At 34.6% G+C, this 24485-nt stretch overlaps 1 protein-coding gene across 1 annotated transcript in view; it reads right to left on the bottom strand.

The window, feature by feature from the left end:
* LOC111057314 (potassium channel subfamily T member 2-like) overlaps positions 1–21445 on the bottom strand; it is a 699972-nt gene extending 678527 nt beyond the window's left edge. The window contains exon 1 of the mRNA XM_039431618.1: positions 21158–21445. Within this exon, the coding sequence (XP_039287552.1) occupies positions 21158–21432 (275 nt within the window). The 5' untranslated portion in view covers positions 21433–21445. The remainder of the gene's footprint in view (positions 1–21157) is intronic.
* Positions 21446–24485: the final 3040 nt, after the last annotated feature.

The raw sequence follows: 24485 nt of genomic DNA, 5'->3' as shown, positions 1-24485 counted from the left end.
TCTGATAAACTAAAATCAAAGTAGAGAACAGCAATATTGAATTTCTGAGAGCCGAGCACCGTTATTGGTGGAAGCCGTGACCTATCAAGGTTAACGTCTCCCATTGGCCTAGACAAGCCCCTCCCCAATAAGCGGTTCATACAAACGTTACAAAATGGCGATTCAAACATAGAAAATAATAATCAGATTTCCATGATAGGGAATAAATAGACAGATTCAATACAGAACTGTTACAAAAACATGGTAAACAAAGGAAAACTGTAACAATATACTAATAAATTCATGATAATACTAGATTGGTGGAGGTTTATTGGTTAGAATGTATGTGATCATTTAAACTTCACTGTGGACTATCCTTTGTTTCTCTTTGTTTAATGACGCAGTCTGTCTGGGTCTACCCAGTCAAGGACCAAGACAACAAGTATCAAGTGAATAAGTAAGTAAGAGTACTTACTCTAGTTATCTCCCAAGCCTCCAGAGGCTTTGCTAATTGACCGAGCGAAGTGAGGTCTGAGATTCAAGTCGACGGTTTGGCATTTCTCTTAATGTTTAAATGTTTGAATGTTTAAATGTTTATATGTTGCGCGTTTACGGCAAAACGCGATAATAGATTCTCATGAAATTTTACAGGTATGTTCTTTTTTTAATTGCGCGTCGACGTATATACAAGGTTTTTGGAAATTTTGCATTTCAAGGATAATATAAAAGGAAAAAGGAGCCTCCTTTGTACGCCAATATCAGAGTAAAAATCAGACTATAGAATTATTCATCATATATCAGCTGTCTAGTGGACTATAATACTACCCGTACAAAAACATCGAACATCTTGAAAATGTATCTTCCCATTAACGTTAGTAGACAGTTGACTATGATACTACCCGTTCAAAAACATCGAACATCTTGAAAATTGTGTCTTTCCATCAACGTTGTAGATAGTTGCAGCCAGACCTGATAACAGCGCTCACACTCACATTCCGGGACGACACGTCACGGTATGATAGGACAGAAAGCTCTATGTTTATTCAGGATTTTTTATAGACAATTTAAAATGATAAATTATTTATTAATTTTTGAGAAAACATAACAACAGGTCAATGTAACTTACTGAGCGCGAGGTCTACTGTTCACAGAGCTATTAGTAAATTCAGATTTGATCAATGTATCTAAGTACAATCGCTTCAAGCTTATACACCCCACTCTTATACCATACATCATTATTGTCCTCATTATAGCTGAATAGAGACTATTCAGTATCGGTTCAGAACTGAGAGCAACACTATAAAACCATTTTTTCCTAATTCTTAACCTATCTTTCTCCTAATTCTTAACCTATCTTTCTCCTAATTCTTAACCTATCTTATCAAATTCAAAAAGTTACAAATCATAATATGTAAAGCGTTTTTTTACTTTTCTTGCCCAATTACCATAGGTAAGGAGAGTATTACTCTCCGAAAAAAATTAATGTACCCCAATTTCTAAATTTCTTTACGTTTCAAGATCCCCTGAGTCCAAAAAAGTGGTTTTTGGGTATCGGTCTGTATGTGTGTGTGTATGAGTGTATGTGCGTCTGTGTACACGATATCTCATATCCCAATTAACGGAATTATTTGAAATTTGGAACGTAAGGTCATTACAATAGAAGGATCCGACACGAACAATTTCGATGAAATGCGATTCAGGATGGCGGCTAAAATGGCGAAAATGTTGTAAAAACAGGGGGTTTTTCGCGATTTTCTCGAAACGGCTCCAACGATTTTGATTAAACTCATACCTGAAATAGTCATCGATAAGCTCTATCAACTGCCATAAGTCCCATATCTGTAAAAATTTTCTCCGCCCCATCTATGCAAAGTTTGATTTTAGATTCTCAATGATCAGGCTTCAGATGCAATTTAAAAATGAATTTTTAGTGGAAAAGATTGAGCATGAGAATATCTACAATTAATGTTCAGTAACATTTTCACCTAAAATTAAAAATAAGCTCGAAATTCGAGAAAATGTAATTATCCAATTGCAAACTGTTGGCAACTGTTGATTCTATTAAATGATTCACTATGAAGAGATATCAGACCTCGTGTGTCTCCAGCGTTATTGCCCTGTCACCAGCTGGTTCAAATCTTTGAATAGTAGACTTGAGATGCGCGAGAACACTAGCGTCAGGTGATCAATTTTCATAACGGCAAGGAAAGTTGTGTGAGTGCGCCACACCAGATTTTCAAATCTTCTCATCAATGTTTGTCCTTTATTAAAAAGCTGAAACTATCTGGAGCTTGTCTGCTGTTTCTACTAAAGAAATCATGTGATCATGTTGGATAGGTTATTTAGTGAAATCATACTGTGAAATCATTCAGTGTGTGATAACAAACCTTATCTTTTGGACAACATTAACATTGTATTAAAATTTTTTGGAGAGAAATAGTACAGGCTCGGCCTAGTTTTTCCTCCAATGCCATAATTGTATTATGATTATAGTATTTTATACAATAAATGAATAAATAAATAAATACTTCATAGTATCATAATATAAATGTAGATATGTTCATGCTCCATTCAACCACCATAAAGACGTGTTTCACACACCACACAGATTCACAAGTATAACCAGTTTTCAAATAATAATCCCCCCTAACATTTCTTTCCATCATAAGGACGTCTGATCCCTTCCCAGACATAGCAGTTCTCAAAAAGCCATCTCCGAGATTTTCTTATCGTATTATTCCATCGCAACGTTCAGCAATAGTGAGCGGTCTCTCACATCATCTGTCAGCATTGTTCAAATGGGAAGCATTGGTGTTATCCATAGGGAACACTGACAGAATGAAGTAAATCTCAAGCATGGCAGTATTAGTTTAATGTGTAGCATTGATGTTGAATTCATAAAGAACTCTGTCAGTATCTAGTGAATTTCAAGTTATATATGGAGCGAGCTCAACCCCATATATTTGTGTTTCTTGCGGATGATGGATTAGGAAAAGCCACATTTTCGGGAAATAGCTTTTCTTGTAGTTTCCAGATCCGACCCTAATGGCTACTGACCGTAACTGAACAATTCCTTCCTCTCGAAATGCGCTCTAGTTCCTCTGTGGGAAGAAAACTCGAGTTCGGGAGTCCCTTCTGATCAAGATTAGCTTTTCATAGTATACTGGTTCCCCGTTTCTATCTATTATAGGGGTAATAAGTTGTCATTTTCTACTGATAAGCAATCATTCCGAGAGATAACCAAATTCAATTCAATTCAATTTCAATTTCAATTTTCATAGTATACTGGTTCCCCGTTTCTATCTACTATAGGGGTAATAAGTTGTCATTTTCTACTGAGAAGCAATTATTCCGAAAGATAACTAAATATTTGAACAGTTTTAACGGTTGAAATCTTGTTTATTCGCATCTACTGTACTCCAGTAATCTTGAACTGTTGCTCATGTAAAAACATGTTGTACATATTGTTTATGTACTTGTACATATCATCCATACACTTGTACATATTGCACATGTGCTTGTACATAATATGAAACATGTACGCTCGTACACATTCACTTGGTGGAGTGTTCGTGAACGTGGAAACTCAGTATTTATTTATTTTGACATCTAAACACTTCAAATCATTTTCCAGGTTATGATTGGATACATGTTATAATTGAGTTTCCATAAACATCAATCCTCGTTTCGTAGCACTTGTATAATCCCAAGCTTCTCCATAGAATGCATTAAAACAATCCAGTAGAATACTATCAATAAAAAAAATCTTTTGTGGCGCACTCACACAACTTTCCTTGTCGTTATGAAAATTTATCACCTGACGCTAGTGTTCCCGCGCATAAAAGTATAATATTCAGAGATTTGAGCCAGCTGGTGACAGGACAATAACGCTGGAGACACACGAAGTCTGCTATCTCTTCATAGTGAATGATTCAATAGAATCAACAGTTGCCAACAGTTTGCAATTGGAATAATAACATTTTCTCGAATTTCCAGCTTATTTTCAATTTTAAGTAAAAACGTTACTAAACATTAATTGTAGAGATTTTCATGCTAAATCTTTTCCACTCGAATTTTTTTGTTTTAATTGTATCTGAAGCCTGATACTTGGGAATCTAAAATCAAACTTTGCATAGATGGGGCGGAGCTCCTGGAATTTTACAGATATGAGACTTGTGGCAGTTGATAGAGCTTATCAATGACTACTCTAGGTTTAAATTTGATCAAAATCGTTGGAGCCGTTTTTGAGATAATCGCGAAAAACCCTGTTTTTGACAACATTTTCTCCATTTTAGCCGCCATCTTTGATTGAATTTGATCGAAACTGTTCGTGTCGGATCCTTATAGGGGAAGGACCTTAAGTTCCAAATTTCAAGTCTTTCCGTTAATTGGGAAATGAGATATCGTGTACACAGAGGCACATACACTCATACACACACACACACACACACACACACACACACACACCACACACACACACACACACACACACACACACACACATACACACACATACAGACCAATACCCAAAAACCAGGCAAGGAAAGTAATAAGAAATAAGAATTGCAGAGATATATGATGATGGAGAATATTGAATATACACTCACTGACTGAAGCATTCTTCCCAATCACGTAAAACATTTTCATAAGATTGTATATTCAGACAAGAACTTATTTCTTTTGAAATTGGTGTATACCTTTGAAAATATAATGAATGAATAAATAAATGAAGAACCCTGTGTAGTTCAGACGCATGCTCCAGTCGGTAATATTATTTACAATTATTTTTTTTTTCAATTTTATGACCACATAGGATCACTGTAGTCTCTGGTTAGTCCTCTTTCTTCGTTTATTCGCTTCAATTCTCTTCCTTTCTTCCCAGTACCTTTTCATTCTGTCAGATCTTCCTTTTCTCAATTCATCTGAACAAACCTGTTGCCTTCTCCTTATTGTTTTTATAGATAAGATCCTCTTTCTGTCAGTGATGGTTTCCCTATAGATTATTATATATTAATTATTTAAAATCAGGGAATATTTGATACTCTCAAAGACTATTATATTAGTCTGCAAGTCTCCATTTCAGTGTTGAAACTTGATGTAGTTTTCCAACCAGAGAGTATAGGATGTAAAATTAGAATGTTACATTACATTGGATCTAGTGTAACAAATACAAATATAGAAATTAGAATTGATCCAACAGTGAAAACATAACCTATTTCTCGGACATGTTATTCATTATCAACATTTGAGGAATAGAATAGTTTTGGGCCCAGCCTGTTGTTCATTCCTAATCTCAATCATCTGATTTTCGATTATATCCATAAATAAATAGATAAATTACATCCTTTAGGCCCGTCGCAAAGTAGACCCACGCTAATCCACGAAAAGCAACCCACGCCGTGGAATGTTTTGTGAACCATTGCTCGGCTTCTCTAGACATCTGTGTAATGGTAATGATACATGCAATGAATAATCCACTTGTCAGCTGATTGATTATGAATAATTCTATAGCAATGGTTTAACAGAACATCCCACTGTGTGGGTTGCTTTTCGTGGATTAACATGGGTCTACTTTGCGGCGGGCCTTACTCTCTGATTCCAACATACAGTTTTCAATAGATAAATGAATCCAAGACTATCAATTTCCAAGAAGAAAATCTCGTGTGGTACACTCACACAACTTTCCTTGATCAATGATCTATAAGCCTCATTAACGAGGATAATTTAGGGAATAACAATATGCCGATTGGCGGCTAAATAATTAAAACTACGATTATACTATTGTGATTGTGTTCAGAGTACATTTTCCTTTGTTTGAATTATGGAATTAGAGGATTTTCTAAAAGTTGTCAAAACAGCTGTTCTACAAATAAAATATCGACATGTGTTCTTTTGAATTAACTGCTCTACCTACCTATCTCACGCACGAGAAGGAGGTTAAAAAGTAAATTTTTCAAGGATGGGGTGGACCCCCTGTTAATTTCTCAGGGTGGAGACTCATGCCAGTAAATAGAGCTCATATATAACTATACAGGGTATGAATTTGAAAGAGATCGGTCAAGTAATTTTTGAGAAAATCGTGATAGAAGTTTAACAAAATCCATTCTTCTCAGGAACATTACGGAGCTCCTGCAATTTTCCCAGAAATGAGACTCCTGTCAGTTGATTGGGCTTATAAATAGCTATCTAGGGTATGAATTTGAAGAAAATCGTTAGAGCCGTTTTCGAGAAAACCGTGGAAAACATGTTTTTTAGTCATTATCCGCCATTTTGAATTGAATTTCTTATCGTCTGATCCTCATGGTATAAGGACCTTAATTTTAAAATTTCAAGTCAATTGGTTAATTAGGAATGGAGTTATCGTGTTCACAGACACACACACAGAGACCAACACCCAAAAATCATGTTTTTGGACTCAGGGGACCTTGAAAAGTATAGAAAACACGAAATTAGGGTACCTAAAATTTTTTGAAAAGAAATACTTTCCTTACCTACGGTAATAGGGCAAGGAAAGTAAAAATTGATCCTTTTTCTTCAAACATTCTCCGAGTCCCCTATTATGTTTTTCCAAGATTTTCTCTAACATTTTAGACACAAAATACTTTTGTAAAATGCTTCTAAAATGGCAAAGATTCAAGCATTCTCTCATGATATCTTATATCGCTCAGCTCTCATACCAATATTTCCACACAGAAAACTTTATGATGAAGACAAAGATTGAAACATTTTCTTGCTATATCCGCTCTGCAAGTCTCTCATTGCAGACGGGAACTTATTTTCATCAGTGACATCACATTCAATCACCGGTCCACAGTATCAAATTCAATGGCACTCTCTTAAAGATTACTATCAGTCTATTCAACAAGACCAGGCTGACGCAACCGTTCACTGGAAACAACGTCTTTCGTATGGAAAGCAACATTTCCATTCTACTACACTATAATGCAATTCCTAGGTTCTTCCTCTCTTTATTTCTCTTCTCCAACACACCCAACCACAAAGCCCATGGTTTTTCATATTTGTAACATTTTATAGTATTTTATTTGTTTCATAATTCTTTGTAATTTTGTTTTGTGTGTTTTTAATAAATTGAATTGAATTGAAATTGAATTGAATTCAGTCCATACTGTCAGAATTGGTTCTTAGTTGAATGGGATGCTATCTTCTTATATGTCGTATGGACAGACAGTGGCAGAAACATACAAGAAGAGACAAATAAAAACAAAATTAAACAATTCATACATGCATTCTTTAATTTTTGAACCGGAATATATTTCTTCTCATTCATCTTTAAAGGTGCGTACAGATATATGCGCCGCGAACATCAGTGATTCGCTTTTAATCAGCTGATTATATCTGTATTTTTACAGAAACGGTAAGATACAACAGTTATGAAAAGCTTGGCATCAGCTGATTAAAAGTGAATTGCTCATGTTCGTTCACGGCGCGTAAATCTGTACGCATCTTAAGGAATGCTGCCAGCCTTCTCATTCTACAATACTACAGCGAGTTTCACTTTTGAACTGTCAGCATTTCTTATATATAGCATTAATGCTTCTAGCATTTAACCAATTCTGACAGGTTAAAGTGAATCTTACTGTATACTAATAGTGAGATTCACAATAATCTGTCAGTATTCCTTATTAATAGCATGAATGCTTCCCATATAACCAACGCTGACAGTTAGCGATTCTCACTGAAGGATCAATATTCCAGTATCTTCTTCTAGCTCTAATAAATAATACATTTTTTTCAGAGTGACTTTATTGTAAAATCGCGTTTACACCAAATTTATTAACAAAATGTTTATTTCTATGTTTATTTCTCCGTCCTTATAGATTCTATAAGATTGAACATAACTTGTGTTTATCAAGTGGCATTCAATCTAATAAAATCTGTAAGGATGAAAAAATAAACATTTTTTTTAATTGACCGAGCGAAGTGAGGTCCAAGATTCAAGTCGACGGTTTGGCATTTCTCTTAATGTTAAAATGTTTGAATGTTTAAATGTTTATATGTTAATATGTTGCACATTTACGGTGAAACGAGGTAATAGATTTTTATGAAATTTGACAGGTATGTTCCTTTTTTAATTACGCGTCGACGTATATACAAGGTTTTTGGAAATTTTGCATTTCAAGGATAATATAAAAGCAAAAAGGAGCCTCCTTCATACGCCAATATTAGAGTAAAAATCAGACTATAGAATCATTCATCATAAATCAGCTGACAAGTGATTACACAGATGTGTGGAGAAGCCAGTCTATTGCTGTATTTCCATAAGGTCTATAGTTTCAATCAGGTACTTGGGGATGAGAATACTGCGTGAGGTCTACTGTTCACAGAACTACTAGTAACTTTGATGTAAAAGTGAATAGATATGATATTATGAGTTATGTATCATGAATTATGCTAGACGATATGTAACCATGTATGTAAATGTATGCTAGACGATATACATTTAATCTCACAAATACATGATCTGTGAGCTCTGAAATAAATTCATTCAGAAGTATAAACTGTATGCTTTCAAATCTGAAAAACATTTCATTCTACGACTTCAACTGTATGCTTCGGAATACATATTTATTCAGGAAACAGTGTGGGATATGAATTGAGTTCTGAAGTGAGTACATATGAATCAAATAGGAGACATCCGGATACAATATGGATATAGACTTGGTGCCTTGAGGAATAATATTATGAATGCGCAGACTGAAGAACACCTACACTTTGCGATATCCGAATAAATATACTTTTGGGTACTATACTATGAGTCTCAAGTCATCTTATTCCACTGTTATTCCCTTAGCGGAAGCGACTTTTGCATTTTGTCTCTGTATTATCTATGCATGAACTATAAGGCATGCATCATTGTTGAATATGAGAAGAATAGAATATATTATTTGGTATAAGGAACTAGGTATCTTTGAATGAGATAGGTGACTGAGATCCAAATCCAACTCTGTAGAAGAGTGATATATTTTTTTATTCAATTGAGAATTTTATCTTGAGAATCCTCAGAATAATAATTGTTTATTCATTTTCAATATCCTTCAAAGCAATGCATTGATAAAATACATTTTTTGGTATGGGGAGCTGGGTATATTTGAAAGAGATAGGTGATAGTGATCAAACTCTGTAGGAGAGTAAGATACTTTGGATATATTTTTTATTTACTTGAGGACTCAATCTCAGGAATAATCTTGAGAATCCTGAGAATAATAATTGTTTATTCATTTTCAATATCCTTCAAAGCAATACATTGATAGAATACATTTCTTGGTATAAGGAAAGAGGTATCTTTGAAAGAGATAGCTGATAAAGATCCAACTCTGTAGAAGAATAAGATACTTTGGATATATTTTTTATTTACTTGAGGACTCAATCTCAGGAATAATCTTGAGAATCCTGAGAATAATAATTGTTTATTCATTTTCAATATCCTTCAAAGCAATACATTGATAGAATACATTTCTTGGTATAAGGAAGAGGTATCTTTGAAAGAGATAGCTGATAAAGATCCAACTCTGTAGAAGAATAAGATACTTTGGATATATTTTTTATTTACTTGAGGACTCAATCTCAGGAATAATCTTGAGAATCCTGAGAATAATAATTGTTTATTCATTTTCAATATCCTTCAAGCAATACATTGATAGAATACATTTCTTGGTATAAGGAAAGAGGTATCTTTGAAAGAGATAGCTGATAAAGATCCAACTCTGTAGAAGAATAAGATACTTTAGATATATTTTTTATTTACTCGAGGACTCAATCTCAGGAGTAATATTGAGAATAATAATAATTATCTATTCATTCTCAATATCTTCAATTATTTATTATCGGGATGAGAGTTGCTAATATTGGAAAATCTAATCATAGTAAGCTCATAATGAAATAAAGAATTAGCAGAGAAACTTCATACAGCATAATATGCTATACATGATATATTATATTGGTTAAGTGTGGTGTAAATTTCAATATCTTTCAAAGCCTTAGACTATTTATTATCTGGATGAGAGTTGCTAATATTGGAAAATCTGATCATAGTAAGCTAGAAATTGAAATAATGAAATTAAGAATTAGCATAGGAACTTCATACAGCATAATATGCTATATATGATATATTTATATTGTGTGGTGTTACTGATAGAGCCTATACTCAAAAACTGTATATATATATATATATTATATATATATATATATATATATATATATATATATATATATTCCATGTGTGTATTTATATTGCTTATTGTTTGCATATTGAACCCTCGCAGGCCAGTAACATTGCACTCCCCTATTCCTTTCCATTCTGTTACCATTGTCCAAGCTCCTTTCTTTCAAGTCCGTCGCACCAACACATACCTGCATAGTATTTCCGCCCCTCACAACTCACATCCATTCCTTCTTTGTCTCACTCTCTACACTCCCACTCTCTTTCCTATTTTTGTAACTTTCACCTCCCTTTCCCGCTAATAGATATTAGACCTTCCACGAGGAGACGGAGACAGTCTAGTTCCAAAATTCCTACCGAAAACACGTGCTTACCGAAAGTCTCCTGTAGCTGGCCTACCAATAATGTGATTGTACCGTATTATTTGTATTTTTATTTATTGGAGGCAGATTATTAAATTCTCATTCAAATAAACTTAGTAATTCAATAGCATACACCCATACATCTACAAATTGGTTAAGTGTGATGGTTGATTATTCCCTGTGGAATCAGCTTACAAGCCAGTAAATGTGTGTGTTGAATTTGAATATAGTTGTAAGTTTTATTAAGTTTGTTCTGGATGATTGGAAAAATAAGTGGACGTTGATCAACGTTAGTAGACAGTCTAACGTTGATTTCAACTTTGGACGTTGCTACTGTAATGAGTCAATTAGTATTCCTTATTACTTATTACTCTCAGTTAGTAAGTTAGTAGTATTACTTGTGAGTAAGTAAGATGATACTTTTCAACTTATTGGAAGGTCTTGTAAATTATCATCTTACTTACTCACAAGTAATACTACTAACTTACTTACTGAGAGTAATAAGTAATAAGGAATACTAATTGACTCATTACAGTAGCAACGTCCAAAGTTAGTAGACTGTCTACTAAAGTTGATCAACGTCCACTTATTTTTCCAATCATCCAAATCAAACGTGATAAAAATTACAACAATATTCAAATTCACATCACAAAAAACTACATAATGAATCTTTAGATAAGTACTTAACTCATAATAATACTCGAAATACCAGAGCATTATGAATTCCCACCATTACTGCTATAATATTCCAGAAAGTTCAGTTAAAATCACATTATAACCGTAACAAAGCTGGTATGAATATTAAACTCCATTTTATGAGCTGATTCACATTGGTTTTCCAGTTTAGCCGATGTAGGCTATATTGTATGAGTAAAACGTTTCGAATAATAGCGATACATCCTCACCCCCACTAAATAGAATAATACACTTTCAAGATGTTCAGTACCCAATAAAGACTATAACCAGCAACTATCAGTTTACTACTAGACATAACCAGCAACTATCAATTTACCATCATAAAATAGATGGTATTCATATTGTATGAATGGATACAGGGTATGGGTAATGAATGGATAATATAGTTCTGAGAATAGTGCAGAATTCAACAAGGGTTAGAGGAACAATCAGGTGCATAGTACGGCCATTACCCTTCAATAAACTTTAACGTCTGCACATTATCATAACGACCTTTTTGTTCACAAACGGTCTTATTTGCTTGAAAGTATACCAGTACAGCTGGCTTCTTTCAGTTAATGAAGATGATGCTGTTATATTATCACAACGGGTTAGAAGTAAAGATCGTCTTATAGTCAACTAGCCGTCAGGCTCGCTTCGCTCGCCATATCCGTCTAGCCAGGGGGCTCCGCCCTCTGGACCCCCGACTGGATCGTCCAAGAATGAGATCAGCGGGCTCGCTTAGCTCGCCTGCATTTTTCATTTGAGCATTTTTATCATATGTTAGGACAATCCAGTCGGGGGTCCAGACTAAACGTCTGGTCCTGGCTAAACGGATATGGCGAGCGAAGCGAGCCTGACGGCTAGTAATATAATATTCCCAGGATTGAAGTAGCAGTGCCCAATCAATTTTTCCGCGATAAATGCATTTTAATCTTCAACTTGGTGCCAACCTAACAAAGTCAACTCAACTTAATGCCAACCTGACAAAATTATTAATTTAGTTGCTGGTTAACAACTGTTTCGAAGAGGTACTATATCTAGATTATAGTTCTATAGTAACATATGATATGGAAATTTCAATTATAATTAAGAGATTGGGAGAAGAAGAATATACATGCTAAAAGACGAACTTTTAACCCTTGAAAACAACCCTTAGAGTTAAAATATTGCCAAAAGATTTCTTAGTGCGCCTCTAAAGGGCCAACTGAACATACCTAACAAATTTGAACGTTTTTGGTCCAGTAGATTTTTAGTTATGCGAGTGAGTGAGTGAGTCAGGCAGTCAGTCAGTCAGTCAGTGAGTGAGTGCCATTTCGCATTTATATAATTATATAGATTATCAATTTATTTATTAGGTTAGCAAAACAATACAACATTCGGAAAAGAAATAAACTGACTATTGCCCAAAACTTCTTCAATTTCCTAATTCACTTTCGAATTGTCAAATATTATACATATAGGCTATTCCCATTTCAATTTCTACACAAAATCACAATCTGAAAATATAAATTAGAATAAAACAAACAGTTTTCAATTTGGATGGATTAATAATAAAACTTTCATGGTATTTTGTTTGTAAACAAACAAACAAGTTATGAAATTGAGTATGGATGAGTTCCATTTTATAGTCTAACTACTGTCACTTTTTGTGTAGTTGAGAAGGTGATATTGTGGTAATTATTCATATTGAATGAAAAAAGACTAAGAAATTGTCAAAACACCACTGATTTATTGATAATTAGAAAGACCGGTTTCGGTTATTACACCATTGTCAGAGATTTTCTAATTATCAATAAATCAGTGGTTTTTTGACAATTTCTTAGTCTTTTTTCATTCAATCTAACTACTGTCCTATAGTGAGGTCCATGTTATCATGACAGTATAAAGGTGCGTACAGATATACGCGCCTCGAACATGAGCAATCCAATTTTGATCAGCTGACTATATCTGTATTTTTACAGAAACGTTAAGATACAGATATAAAAAGCTTGGCATCAGCTGATTTTGGTTTTGACATTGGTTTAGCTATCCTATCTGATTTAGCTATGTCTATCATTACAGAGCAGGAAGCGCTATTCTTTTCTAACTTTGCTACGTTGCCAGATCGTTGCTCAACAATGTAGAAATATTATAAATCAACAAAATATGTGATCCCAATGATAAAAACTCATTATTGGATAATTGATGGATATATTATTTTCTTGACAAATAAAATACAATTGAATATTTTCGAAAAAACTACATTGAATATACCAGTATTGGCTATATTTTATAGGAGGCAGTGGCAAGGCAGAGAATCGGCAACGCAGTTCTATCATCTTCCTCCACTGCCATTATAACGTGAACCTCACTAAAGTTCGCATTTCTTACAAGATGGATGATATAGCGAAGATCGCATAACATTATGCTATCTTTTTTCTATTTTGGATTGAGTCGACTCACTTACCATCTACTCTTGATTATTCGTTGATTCTCACTATCCAATGAAAAACATATAACATTCTTAGAACATAAAAACACTCCACTTATATGGGCTACTTTATTCAAATTAATAACAACAATATGAAACATTTATTACCCTTTTTATTTAAAACATTTCAACGACTAGTTTTGCCCTACTTTGGCCACTTTCATGTTGAAATGCCTTGAACACTATTTCAACTTGAAAATGGCCAAAGTAGGTCGAAACTAATCGTTGAAATGTTTCAAAATGTTTTAATAAAAAGGGGTACTACATGTTCAATATTGTTTTTTTTTTTTTAATTTATAGAACATTATGTCATATTCTTTGAAAACAATCAACCACAATTCAAGAATATAAAAAAATCTGGTGTGGCGCACTCACACACTTTCCTTGCCGTTATGAAAATTGATCAACTGACGCTAGTGTTCCCGCGCATCACAAGTCTACTATTCAAAGATTTGAGCCAGCTGGTGACAGGGCAATAACGCTGGAGACACACATGAGGTCTGCTATCTCTTCATAGTGAATGATTTAAGAGAATCAACAATAATTTGCAATTGAATAATCACATTTTCTCGAATTTAAAGCTTATTTTCAATTTTAGGTGAAAATGTTACTGAACATAAATTGTAGAGATTTTCATGCTCAATCTACTCCACTTGATTTTTTTTGTTTCAATTTTATCTGAAGCCTGATAATTGAGAATCTATCTGCATTGATGGGGCGGAGCTCCTGAAATTTTTACAGATATGGGACTTGTGGCAGTTGATAGAGCTTATCGATGACTATTTTAGGTATGAATTTGATCAAAATCGGTGGAGCCGTTTCCGAGAAAATCACGAAAAACCCTGTTTTTGACAACATTTTCGCCATTTTAGCCGCCATGTTGAATTGCATCAGATCGAAATTGTTCGTGTCGGATCCTTATAGTGAAAGGACCTTAAGTTCCAAATATCAAGTCATTCCGTTAATTGGGAGATGAGATATCGTGTACACAGACGCACATACACTCATACACACACACACACACACACACACACACACACACACACACACACACACACACACACACCACACACACACACACAACACACACACACACACACACAACCACACACACACACACACACACACACACACAACACACACACACACACAACACACACACACACACCACACACACACACCAACACACACACACACACACACACACACACACACACACACACACCACACACACACACAACACACCACACACACACACACACACACACACACCACACACACCACACACACACACAACACACACACACACACACACACACACACACACACACCACACACACACCACACACCACACACCACACACACACACACCACACACACACACACACCACACACACACCACACACACACAACACACACACACACACACACACACACACACACACACACACACACACACAACACACACACACACACACACACACTGTTTTTGACAACATTTTCGCCATTTTAGCCGCCATGTTGAATTGCATCAGATCGAAATTGTTCGTGTCGGATCCTTATAGTGAAAGGACCTTAAGTTCCAAATATCAAGTCATTCCGTTAATTGGGAGATGAGATATCGTGTACACAGACGCACACAGACGCACACACACTCACACACACATACAGACCAATACCCAAGAACCACATTTTTGCAATCCGGGGACCTTGAAACGTATAGAAATTTAGAAATTGGGGTACCTTAATTTTTTTCGGAAAGCAATACTTTCCTTACCTATGGTAATAGGGAAGGAAAGTAAAAAATCAAGAAGTATCATTATGTCATGATAATTTTATCCAAATGTCATTATAACACCTGCAATAGAATCTATTCATAATTGAGCAAGTAGGCCATTATAAATATAATTATGAAATTAGTGATTCATCTATTCACTGAACGAATGAATAATATTGACCTGCTAGGTTATTATTCAAAGCTATTCAAGCTCACTCACTATGAATTCCTCCCCCTACCTAAACCAATCTCAAACCCTTAAACCCGAAATTCAATCATACCTGCCAACTCACCTATTAAAGCGTGCTGTTTATAGCCAATAATTTCAAGTTTGACCTGCCACACGGAAAGTGTAATGAGTTCTTAATGCTCCATTTATTATTCATGATTCACTTCTCTCCCACTCACTTTCTCTCACTCATTATCACGCTCTCACTCACCCCCAATTGACCAGGGTCTATTAATGGCCGTCAATGTTTATTCAGTGTGATCGGGGTGATAGGACTTTTACGTTGAAAGTCTATCGATTGGTGCGCTAAAATTCATCTAATATCAACAACGGAACAACTTATATGAAGATAACTAATCAAAACACCAGCAAGCTTCAAAATTTGAATCAAATTCAAAATTATTCTATAACAAAATTTCAAATTTATTGCTGCCATCCATCCCGAAGACTACTAATTAATTAGCATTTGAATAAACGATTTGCTTTATGAGAAGTATAGTATCAAAATATATGATTTTATAATTGAATTCAATTGTTCAAGTGAAACAGCGATTGGTGATTCAAGTTTTTTATAAAACTACTGAAAGTTCATACATTGATTTGATGAATGACAAATTTGAACATTCTCTGCCAATAAGCTATCAAGGAGGAGCTGAAAAGCCACTCATTTTGAACGTATCTCCGGCATAATAATTATGACGAGTTATCAACTTTAAGGGCCGGTTTCCGAGCTCTGGATTTAGCTAAGTTCTAGACTTCAAACAGCTGGAGTCAGAAAATTGGCTTCCCAAAACGGGGCGTAGTCGTAGTCATAGTCACGTTTAAATGAAATCTCGAAAATTAGAAAATTGAACACATAATACCTAATGAATATGATAAAATAGAATAAAATGAATAAAGTTAAAATAGAATAAAGTTATATAAATGAATAAAGTTAAAATAGTGTAAAGTCTCAGCTATTTTGAAGTATTCAGGAATGTTTCATTTGGTCAAGGAAAAACGTTTCCAATTATAGAAATGAGAAAATAAAGGTTTATTTTGCAGCAACTATTTACTGTGAATACGCCCCGTTTAGGAAAGTCAATTTTCTGACACCAGCTGTTTAATGTCTAGAGGTGCGTACAGATATACGCGCCGCGACATGAGCAATTCACTTTTAATCAGCTGATGCCAAGCTTTTCATATCTATATCTTATACCGTTTCTGTAAAAAATACAGATTTAGTCAGCTGATTAAAAGTGAATTGCTCAAGTTCGCGGCGAGTATATCTGTACGCACCTTGGAACTACCTACATCCTGAGCTCGGAAACCGGCTCCAAATTCCTTGCCCTAAGCTGAGGTGTGTAGAATAAGTAGTATGAGAAATACACATATTTGATGACATGATTAGCTCAGTTAATTGACCGAGCAAAGTGAGGTCTAAGATTCAATTCGACGGTTTTGCATTATTTTCTCTTTATGTTTTTATGTTTATATTTATGTTCTGCATTTAAGGCGAAACGCGGCAATAGATTCTCATGAGATTTTACAGGTATGTTCCTTTTTGAATTTCGCGTCTACCTATATATAAGGTTTTTTTGAAATTTTGCATTTTAAGGATAATACAAAAGGAGAAGGAGTCTCCTTTAAACGCCAATATTACCGTAAAAATCAGACTTTGGATTTATTCATCATAAATCAGCTGTCTAGTGGACTATAATACTACCCGTTCAAAAACATCGAACATCTTGAAAATGTATCTTTCCATCAACGTTGTAGACAGTTGCAGCCAGACCTGATAACAGCGCTCACACTCACATTCCGGGACGACACGTTACGGTACGATAGGACAGAAAGCTCTATATTTAGGATTTTTTCTAGACATTTCAAATTGATGAATTAGTTATTAATTTCCGAGAAAACATAACAACAGGTCAATGTAACTTACTGAGTGCGAGGTCCACTGTTCACAGAACTACTAGTGTCTAGTTATAGTTTCAATAATAAAAACATGTATATCTCGACTTGGTGAGCTGAATTTACAGTACCATATATACACACATATAATGCCGCGATTGGCTCACTGATATGTATAGCCAACAATATACGCATATATTAGAGTCCATGCAAACTGGGCATGTTAATAACGCAGGGCTTTGATGGTGGTAGCTGGTTGGCTTGATTATATCCGCCTCTGGCGTTATGAGATTGTGAGGCTCTATGCTGGCTGCAGCAGGGTATTACTATGTCAAAAGCGAATGCTACATGTGGATATCCCACGTTCCACCGCAGAGCTAGCCCGCACAATCATTTACAAAGATTGGTGAGACTGGAAATATCATATGAAATGTTGCTGTTCAAGACACAATCTGTAGAGAAATAAGAATATAATTAAGCTAGAATTTTGTTTTAAAATTTCATACTTGAGTACGAGAACCAGCTAATCTTTCACGTGTAATGAGTTTAATTCTTGACTTCGGAGTAATAACTTCTATAAACATGACTAATTCAATTCAAATAACATTTTTCTTTTATGTTTTGTTTCGAAGCATCTGGATTAAAAAATTTACTTTGTTAAAATAATTAAGAACTGAACATTTTGTGAAGTGAACAACTACAAGACTCAACCTATTTCGGACTATGTGTAACCTTATCTGAATTTGGGAGAGGAATAGCACAAGGTTGCCTTACTTTTTCTCTTCCTATCATTTTTGATGATGTACTTCTATGAATCAATCAATAAATTCTTTTTTTTTTATTTCACACTCAAAAATACATATACAGAATTCAAATAGAGTCTAGCATGACAAATACTTCAACAACTAAAATTTACTAATAGATTGTAAGTGAAAAAAGACACTGGCATAAGTTGGCTCTTGTCCGCCAGTAGAAGAACAAGGAGAGTAGAAGATAAGATAGTTATACACTTAACTGATCACTAATTCAGATATAATGTATGGTAGAACATTCAAATTCAAACTCATTAGTCCAAAAATCACAACGTGGAATACGTAATTCATTCAAATTTGAGAAAATAAGTAGTAATTTATTCTTTCCCAGAAAATGCTTTCCCACGGGGTGAGGATGCCTACAATGAATAGCTATGTAGGCTATACTATTCTAATAGATTTAGGTTGACAATATTGAATAGAGGTTATTTATTTATTTCTTTTCTCGATTTATTCTCATCACCTTTACTACATCGCAAAACTTATTGTTTTCCAAACTGTATTCTTCTATCTTCTGGTCCTTCCATACCAACAATTTGTTACTTGTAAATATTTATCGGTTTCCGTTACTATGTTTGAAGCATGAACCGCCATACTGTAACGTTTGCATTGGGTGCTACTTGTGGGATTGTATTGCTTACACCAATGACAGGCAGTCCACCTTGTCACTCAGTCTACCAATCATATCGCTTGCTCGATACTATTATTCTGCGGCTGTATGTTTCAAATTTACATCCACCATCGATTAAGAATATTGTATAGTAGGTATACCGATATCGTGATAGGTTTGTTGTTGTAATCGTTAACTTGATTATCAAATCAAATTCCATTCTCAATACTGGAAATGAAAAACACTTACATGAATATGTGTGACATCAAATTGATGAAAAACATACAAAAAATATGAATCATAACGAGTGAACGATAATCAATAGCAGCTGACTCAATAATCAATAAATATAAATTAAATTTATCCTATTTATTCCCTATGTGGAGTGTCCTGTCGTCTAGTGGATAAACTGTTGCTTGTGTAGCAGCCTAACCCTACAACTGGCGGTTGTTTATGTCTGAACTGGCAAGCCGAATTCGGCAGGTTTGCAGAGGTTCATTTGAATAGTTGTAGGAATACAACCAAAGCACATAAGTTAATGTATCATACATCATTTCTCTCAGAAAATACCAACGAATAATTATACGTGGAATTATAACTCACCAAAAATGTAATTTTATGTCATATGATCAATATCCGAAATTTGCAATCCATTTGATTTTTTTTTTCAATAAGTATTTTGCACTAAACATTACACAGATTCCAGAATACCTGAAATACTCCTTAGGGTCATCTTCATTTATAATATGTTAACTTATAACCAGTAAAATTGCATAATAGAAGACTTATACCTAAAAATATATGTCATATGGGTAACTGAAAAAATCACATAGCTCTCATTGTTTGGGTCTAGAGCATTCAATACCCTAGTATTGTCCAAACTATCACTTGATTAAATTACTAACATACTTCTTAGAGTAATATACATTTATAATATGTAAAGTTATATCTGTAATATTGCATAATAAAAGAGTTATAACATAACTACAAAAGTACCTAACCTCTATCTTTTGGGTATAAGCTTTCAATAATTTCAACCTCAGTTTTGTCTAAACTATCACTTTAAAGAATCCCTATAATCTATCATTATCTAAATCTAATAAAACACACAAAAGTATATAAATTACTGTTTATAATTCACTCGATTTCATGCAATACTAGTCAAGTATGCGGCCATTACTGTAGACACAGCTGACAGAGTTGGAACGTTCAGAATAAACAGAACTGCATAGAGCTAGGAGACTATTAGAGTGGTCTAGTTTTCAGAACCGTGCTGTAGAAAAATATACTGAATCGAATGGTATAGTTTCCAAAGAAATGGCAGCCGATATATGAACAGTTGTTTTGAGGTATCTGGCTTGAGATCACTGCCGCACACGCCTCGCAGAACACAGCCTCAAGCCAGAGAGCTGCCAGCTTTCGAAAGGTCCCGGGATAATACTCATTCTTATCACCAAAAGTTTTCGACCAAGCTATTCCCGTGTTGTGTATTATCGGATGGGAACATTAAATAATTGTCGATCCCGACTGGAGTGTGACAGTCAAGAGGCCCGTTGATGGCTTAAATTATATCAGTCAACTAAAAAATGTGACCTGTGTGGTAACGAAACCATGGTCCTGTACCAAATAAAACTGTAGAATCTGATGATATGTGTGTTTCATTAAATTATATCAATCATACAAGGTGGAACTTTCCCGCAAGGGACTCCCCTCCAACAAAAGCAATACTTCTCCTTCATCACAATTTCAAAGCATCACTTTAAAACATTGGAAGATAAAGATCCACTATCAAGTGACGTAGGTGTAATGGAATGAGGTGCTTACATCTCCATCACAATATCTCTACAACACGGGAAGATAAAAGATTGGAGAAAAATTCTGGATGAAGCTCACCTTTCATGAAGCCGACAACTAGACTAACTGATGTATCTGACTAGACAGTTGAAAGTAAAGCTTACTATTACAACATCAACTTCACTACAACTTCATGGCATCTGACGTCATAGAAGTTATGAGGCTCTCCTCTCATCAAGCTGATGAGATTGGATTCATAACCAATGTTATTGATATACATCTCATCTTCATAACAACTAAAGCATCTTCATAGAATCGTTATAGCATCACAACACAGTAACATTGTAGAACAGTTCTGAATGAGTCTCACCTTTCATCCAGCCGACAACTGGACCGACTGATATCCGACCAGGCACTCATACTTCTCGACCGTCTCCTGTACTGCTGCTGGTACACCCGACTCGTCCTCCTAGAGCTGGTGTCCATGTCCGGCGGGAAGTTGACCCTCACAATCGGAGGACTGCGCAGGGTCTGGTGCTCCAACTCTATCACCTCCACCTGCTGTTTGTCCCTCTCCCCACCACCGTCGTCATCCTCGGGCAGCAAGAAGTCCTGGCTGGCTGCGTCCGGAACCGTTTCGTACATCTTCAGCCAATCAGAGGCCAGGAATCACTCGAAAGTCGACCAATCGCACGCTCGGAACTCGGAAATCGACCAATCACTGCCGCGTCACTCGGAAATGGACCAATCGAATGCTTGTCACTCAAAAATCGACAAATCACACCCCCGGAACTCGAAAGTTGACAATTTTCAGGCTTGCGAAACTCGAAATTCGATAATTGACAAATCACAAGCTTGCCAATCGCAGACCTGTACCAATCGGATGCTCTGGTGCCAAAACTCAAATTTAAACACTTGTAGTAACCGATTAACTTGAGAATATAAGTACTTGTCTTGCCACAATCCAACTCCGTCATTATCTTTTACTGGGTGATTTTGGAGATCTTAAAAAGTTTCTACAATCGGTAGCTACAAATTAAAATTAGTATTCGACAGTAGATAGTAGTAAACACTGGTAGAATCCGACTCAGTCAAAAATATAAGTACTGTAAAACGTTTTGTCACAATCTAATTTCATCATTACCGGTATTGAGAACTAGATGATTTTAGAGATTTTTCGAAGTTTCTTTAATAAGGAGCGCAAAAACTCAAACACTGGGAGTATAAACAAAGATTGTTGAGAATATTAACGTCTTCTCATCGGTTAATTTGTTCATCATTTATTACTGGATACTATTATTCCTGGATAACTGGATGGTTTTTCAAATTCTCTCAAACTCACACCAATAATCAACTTGAAGTACCAACACTTAAATACGAGAACAATGGAAAGTCGAAGTTTTGTAGGATACAAGTCTACCTCTTTTCACTGCCATCTTGATTATTTGTGTATGATTATATTTCTATTCTTACTAACCGCAATCAAACGTGCTACCGATTGGCATTTTTGAAACCATGCTTGTTTCACATCAAATCACTGTCCACGTTTTTATCAAAGTTTAAGTAGAATTCAAGCAATTGAAATTCAATTAAATAGATAGTCTAATTCGATAAGGTTGTTTACATTCTTTATGGATGATGATCACATAACTGTCACTGATACTGAATTCCCTCACATGATAAATACTATGGTGTTGAATTTTTTATACAAAGTCAACTGAAGGAAAATTTGGAATATCAAGCACTTGATTTTGTGTTTTGAGATTTGAATAGGCGTTAGATGAATGACGATGAATTATGGGATGATGAATGATGGACTACTAGCAACTACCATAGAAATTGATAATGATTGGGGAATAATATGGATGGGGAATAATGATTATAGAGTAGGAAAACTATATATATATTACAAAATGAATCAAGCGTGTAAAGAGGAATAAAGTTGAACTATGCTTATACTGTATAGGTTCAAGATGATGAGATTCTTTGAATAGTTCAAAGGAAGAATTACTGATAGTTTCTTGGCATCTTGTAGGCCTATAAATTACTTGAAATTAAAACGTGATAGGAGCTGGATTATATTTGTTATTTTATGATAACTCAACTATATTGTACAATATTTCTTGTGGAAATAAATTAAATTGAAACTCAGTTGGAAGAAGAAGCGAGCCTTGAATCAATGAATGATAGAAAATTGGCTGACTTGCTCTAATTGCTATGAATAATTCAATCTATTTTCTGATCGGAATCGTTCAAGTTATCTATTCAATTATTTCTAAAAAAACAAATCAAAAACGATTAATTTATTAGTAATTGGATTTTTGAACAGATTTTCCCAGTGATTGGAATCTATTCTATGGATTAAGATATCAATACTGAAATCACCAGATTTCATTATGGTTATTAGACGAAATTAGAATATTGCATTAATTGATTGGTTGATTGACATCATTTGTTTGAAATGAAGGAGGATTCTATCATTAGGATTTCTTGCTTCAGCTATATCTCATTATTAAAAATTGAATTGAATTCGAATTTTCTTTGCATGGGTTTGAATCATATTTCTAAACAATAAGATTTATTAGTGGAATACTCCATTTTTTATCATCTGCGGGGATCGGGAAGTATCGAGTATTCTCAATAAGATCCCTTCAATATTTGAATGTTGAGATTCCAAAACAAACTATCATACCCTTCACAAATGTATAATTTCAGTGATTGGAAAAGGCAAAAAGATAGAAAATAATACTCTTAGCATGAGTATTGATATCGATTATATTAGTGATTTCAAAAAGATAACAAATAATATACTCTCTGATAATGAGTATTGATAGCCCAACTCCTCCCTTCATCGACTGGCAAGCAAACATTTCATTATTATTAGTGGAATGAGTGATTGATAGATTGATAGTGATAATGTGTCTAGGCAAATAATGACTATTGCATGTCTGAATGCAATAAACGGAAATTGAATTGTATGGCAGCTTATCATGGAAAATGAAACCAGTAATGTTTTCAATCCTTTTGCTGGTTTTATATCGTGCAATGATAGTTTGAGAAATATTGGAAAACGATTTCATTAAATTCAAAAACTCGCTTTTTTTTCTTTTTGAATCATGAGAAATGAATTGAAAAAAAAAGTTTATTCAAACTGCGGATAAGCCTCAATGAGGTATTCCTCCGATCTCTCACTATTGAACTACGAGTTTTTGGATTGGCAAACAAACGAAGCTCAAAATGAAAAAAGGATAACACTATTCCATTCCAGGAGTGGAATTCCATATTCTTATTTCGCCCATTATCATTATATTGTTTTTGGTGATTAAATATTCCCTTTGATGTTCTATATCAAGTCAGAATTATTTACAACGCTTGTTATTACTAAGATATTGAATCTTTAGTAAACTATTGATTTATACCCCAACTTCAAAATCAATTTGAGTTGAAAAGATTATATCTGCGTTTACACCAAGGTTATTAACAAAATGTTAATAACTTAATCCTCATCTTCCAAAAAAAATTGAATAAAACAAGAGTTTGGAAATTCCTCAACATTCAGTTTTCCTGTGCAATAGCTGAATAGCTGTAATTGTGAATTCTATTAGATTGAACGGAACTTGACAAACACATATGTTCATCATGTGTATGATAATCTATGTTCAATCTAATAGAATCTATAAGGATTGAGTTATTAACAT

The sequence above is a fragment of the Nilaparvata lugens genome, chromosome 6 (assembly GCF_014356525.2).
Source record: "Nilaparvata lugens isolate BPH chromosome 6, ASM1435652v1, whole genome shotgun sequence".
Taxonomy (NCBI): Eukaryota; Metazoa; Arthropoda; class Insecta; order Hemiptera; family Delphacidae; genus Nilaparvata; species Nilaparvata lugens.
The sequence above is the reverse complement of the archived record's forward strand: the minus strand, read 5'-3'. Positions and strand labels throughout refer to the sequence as shown.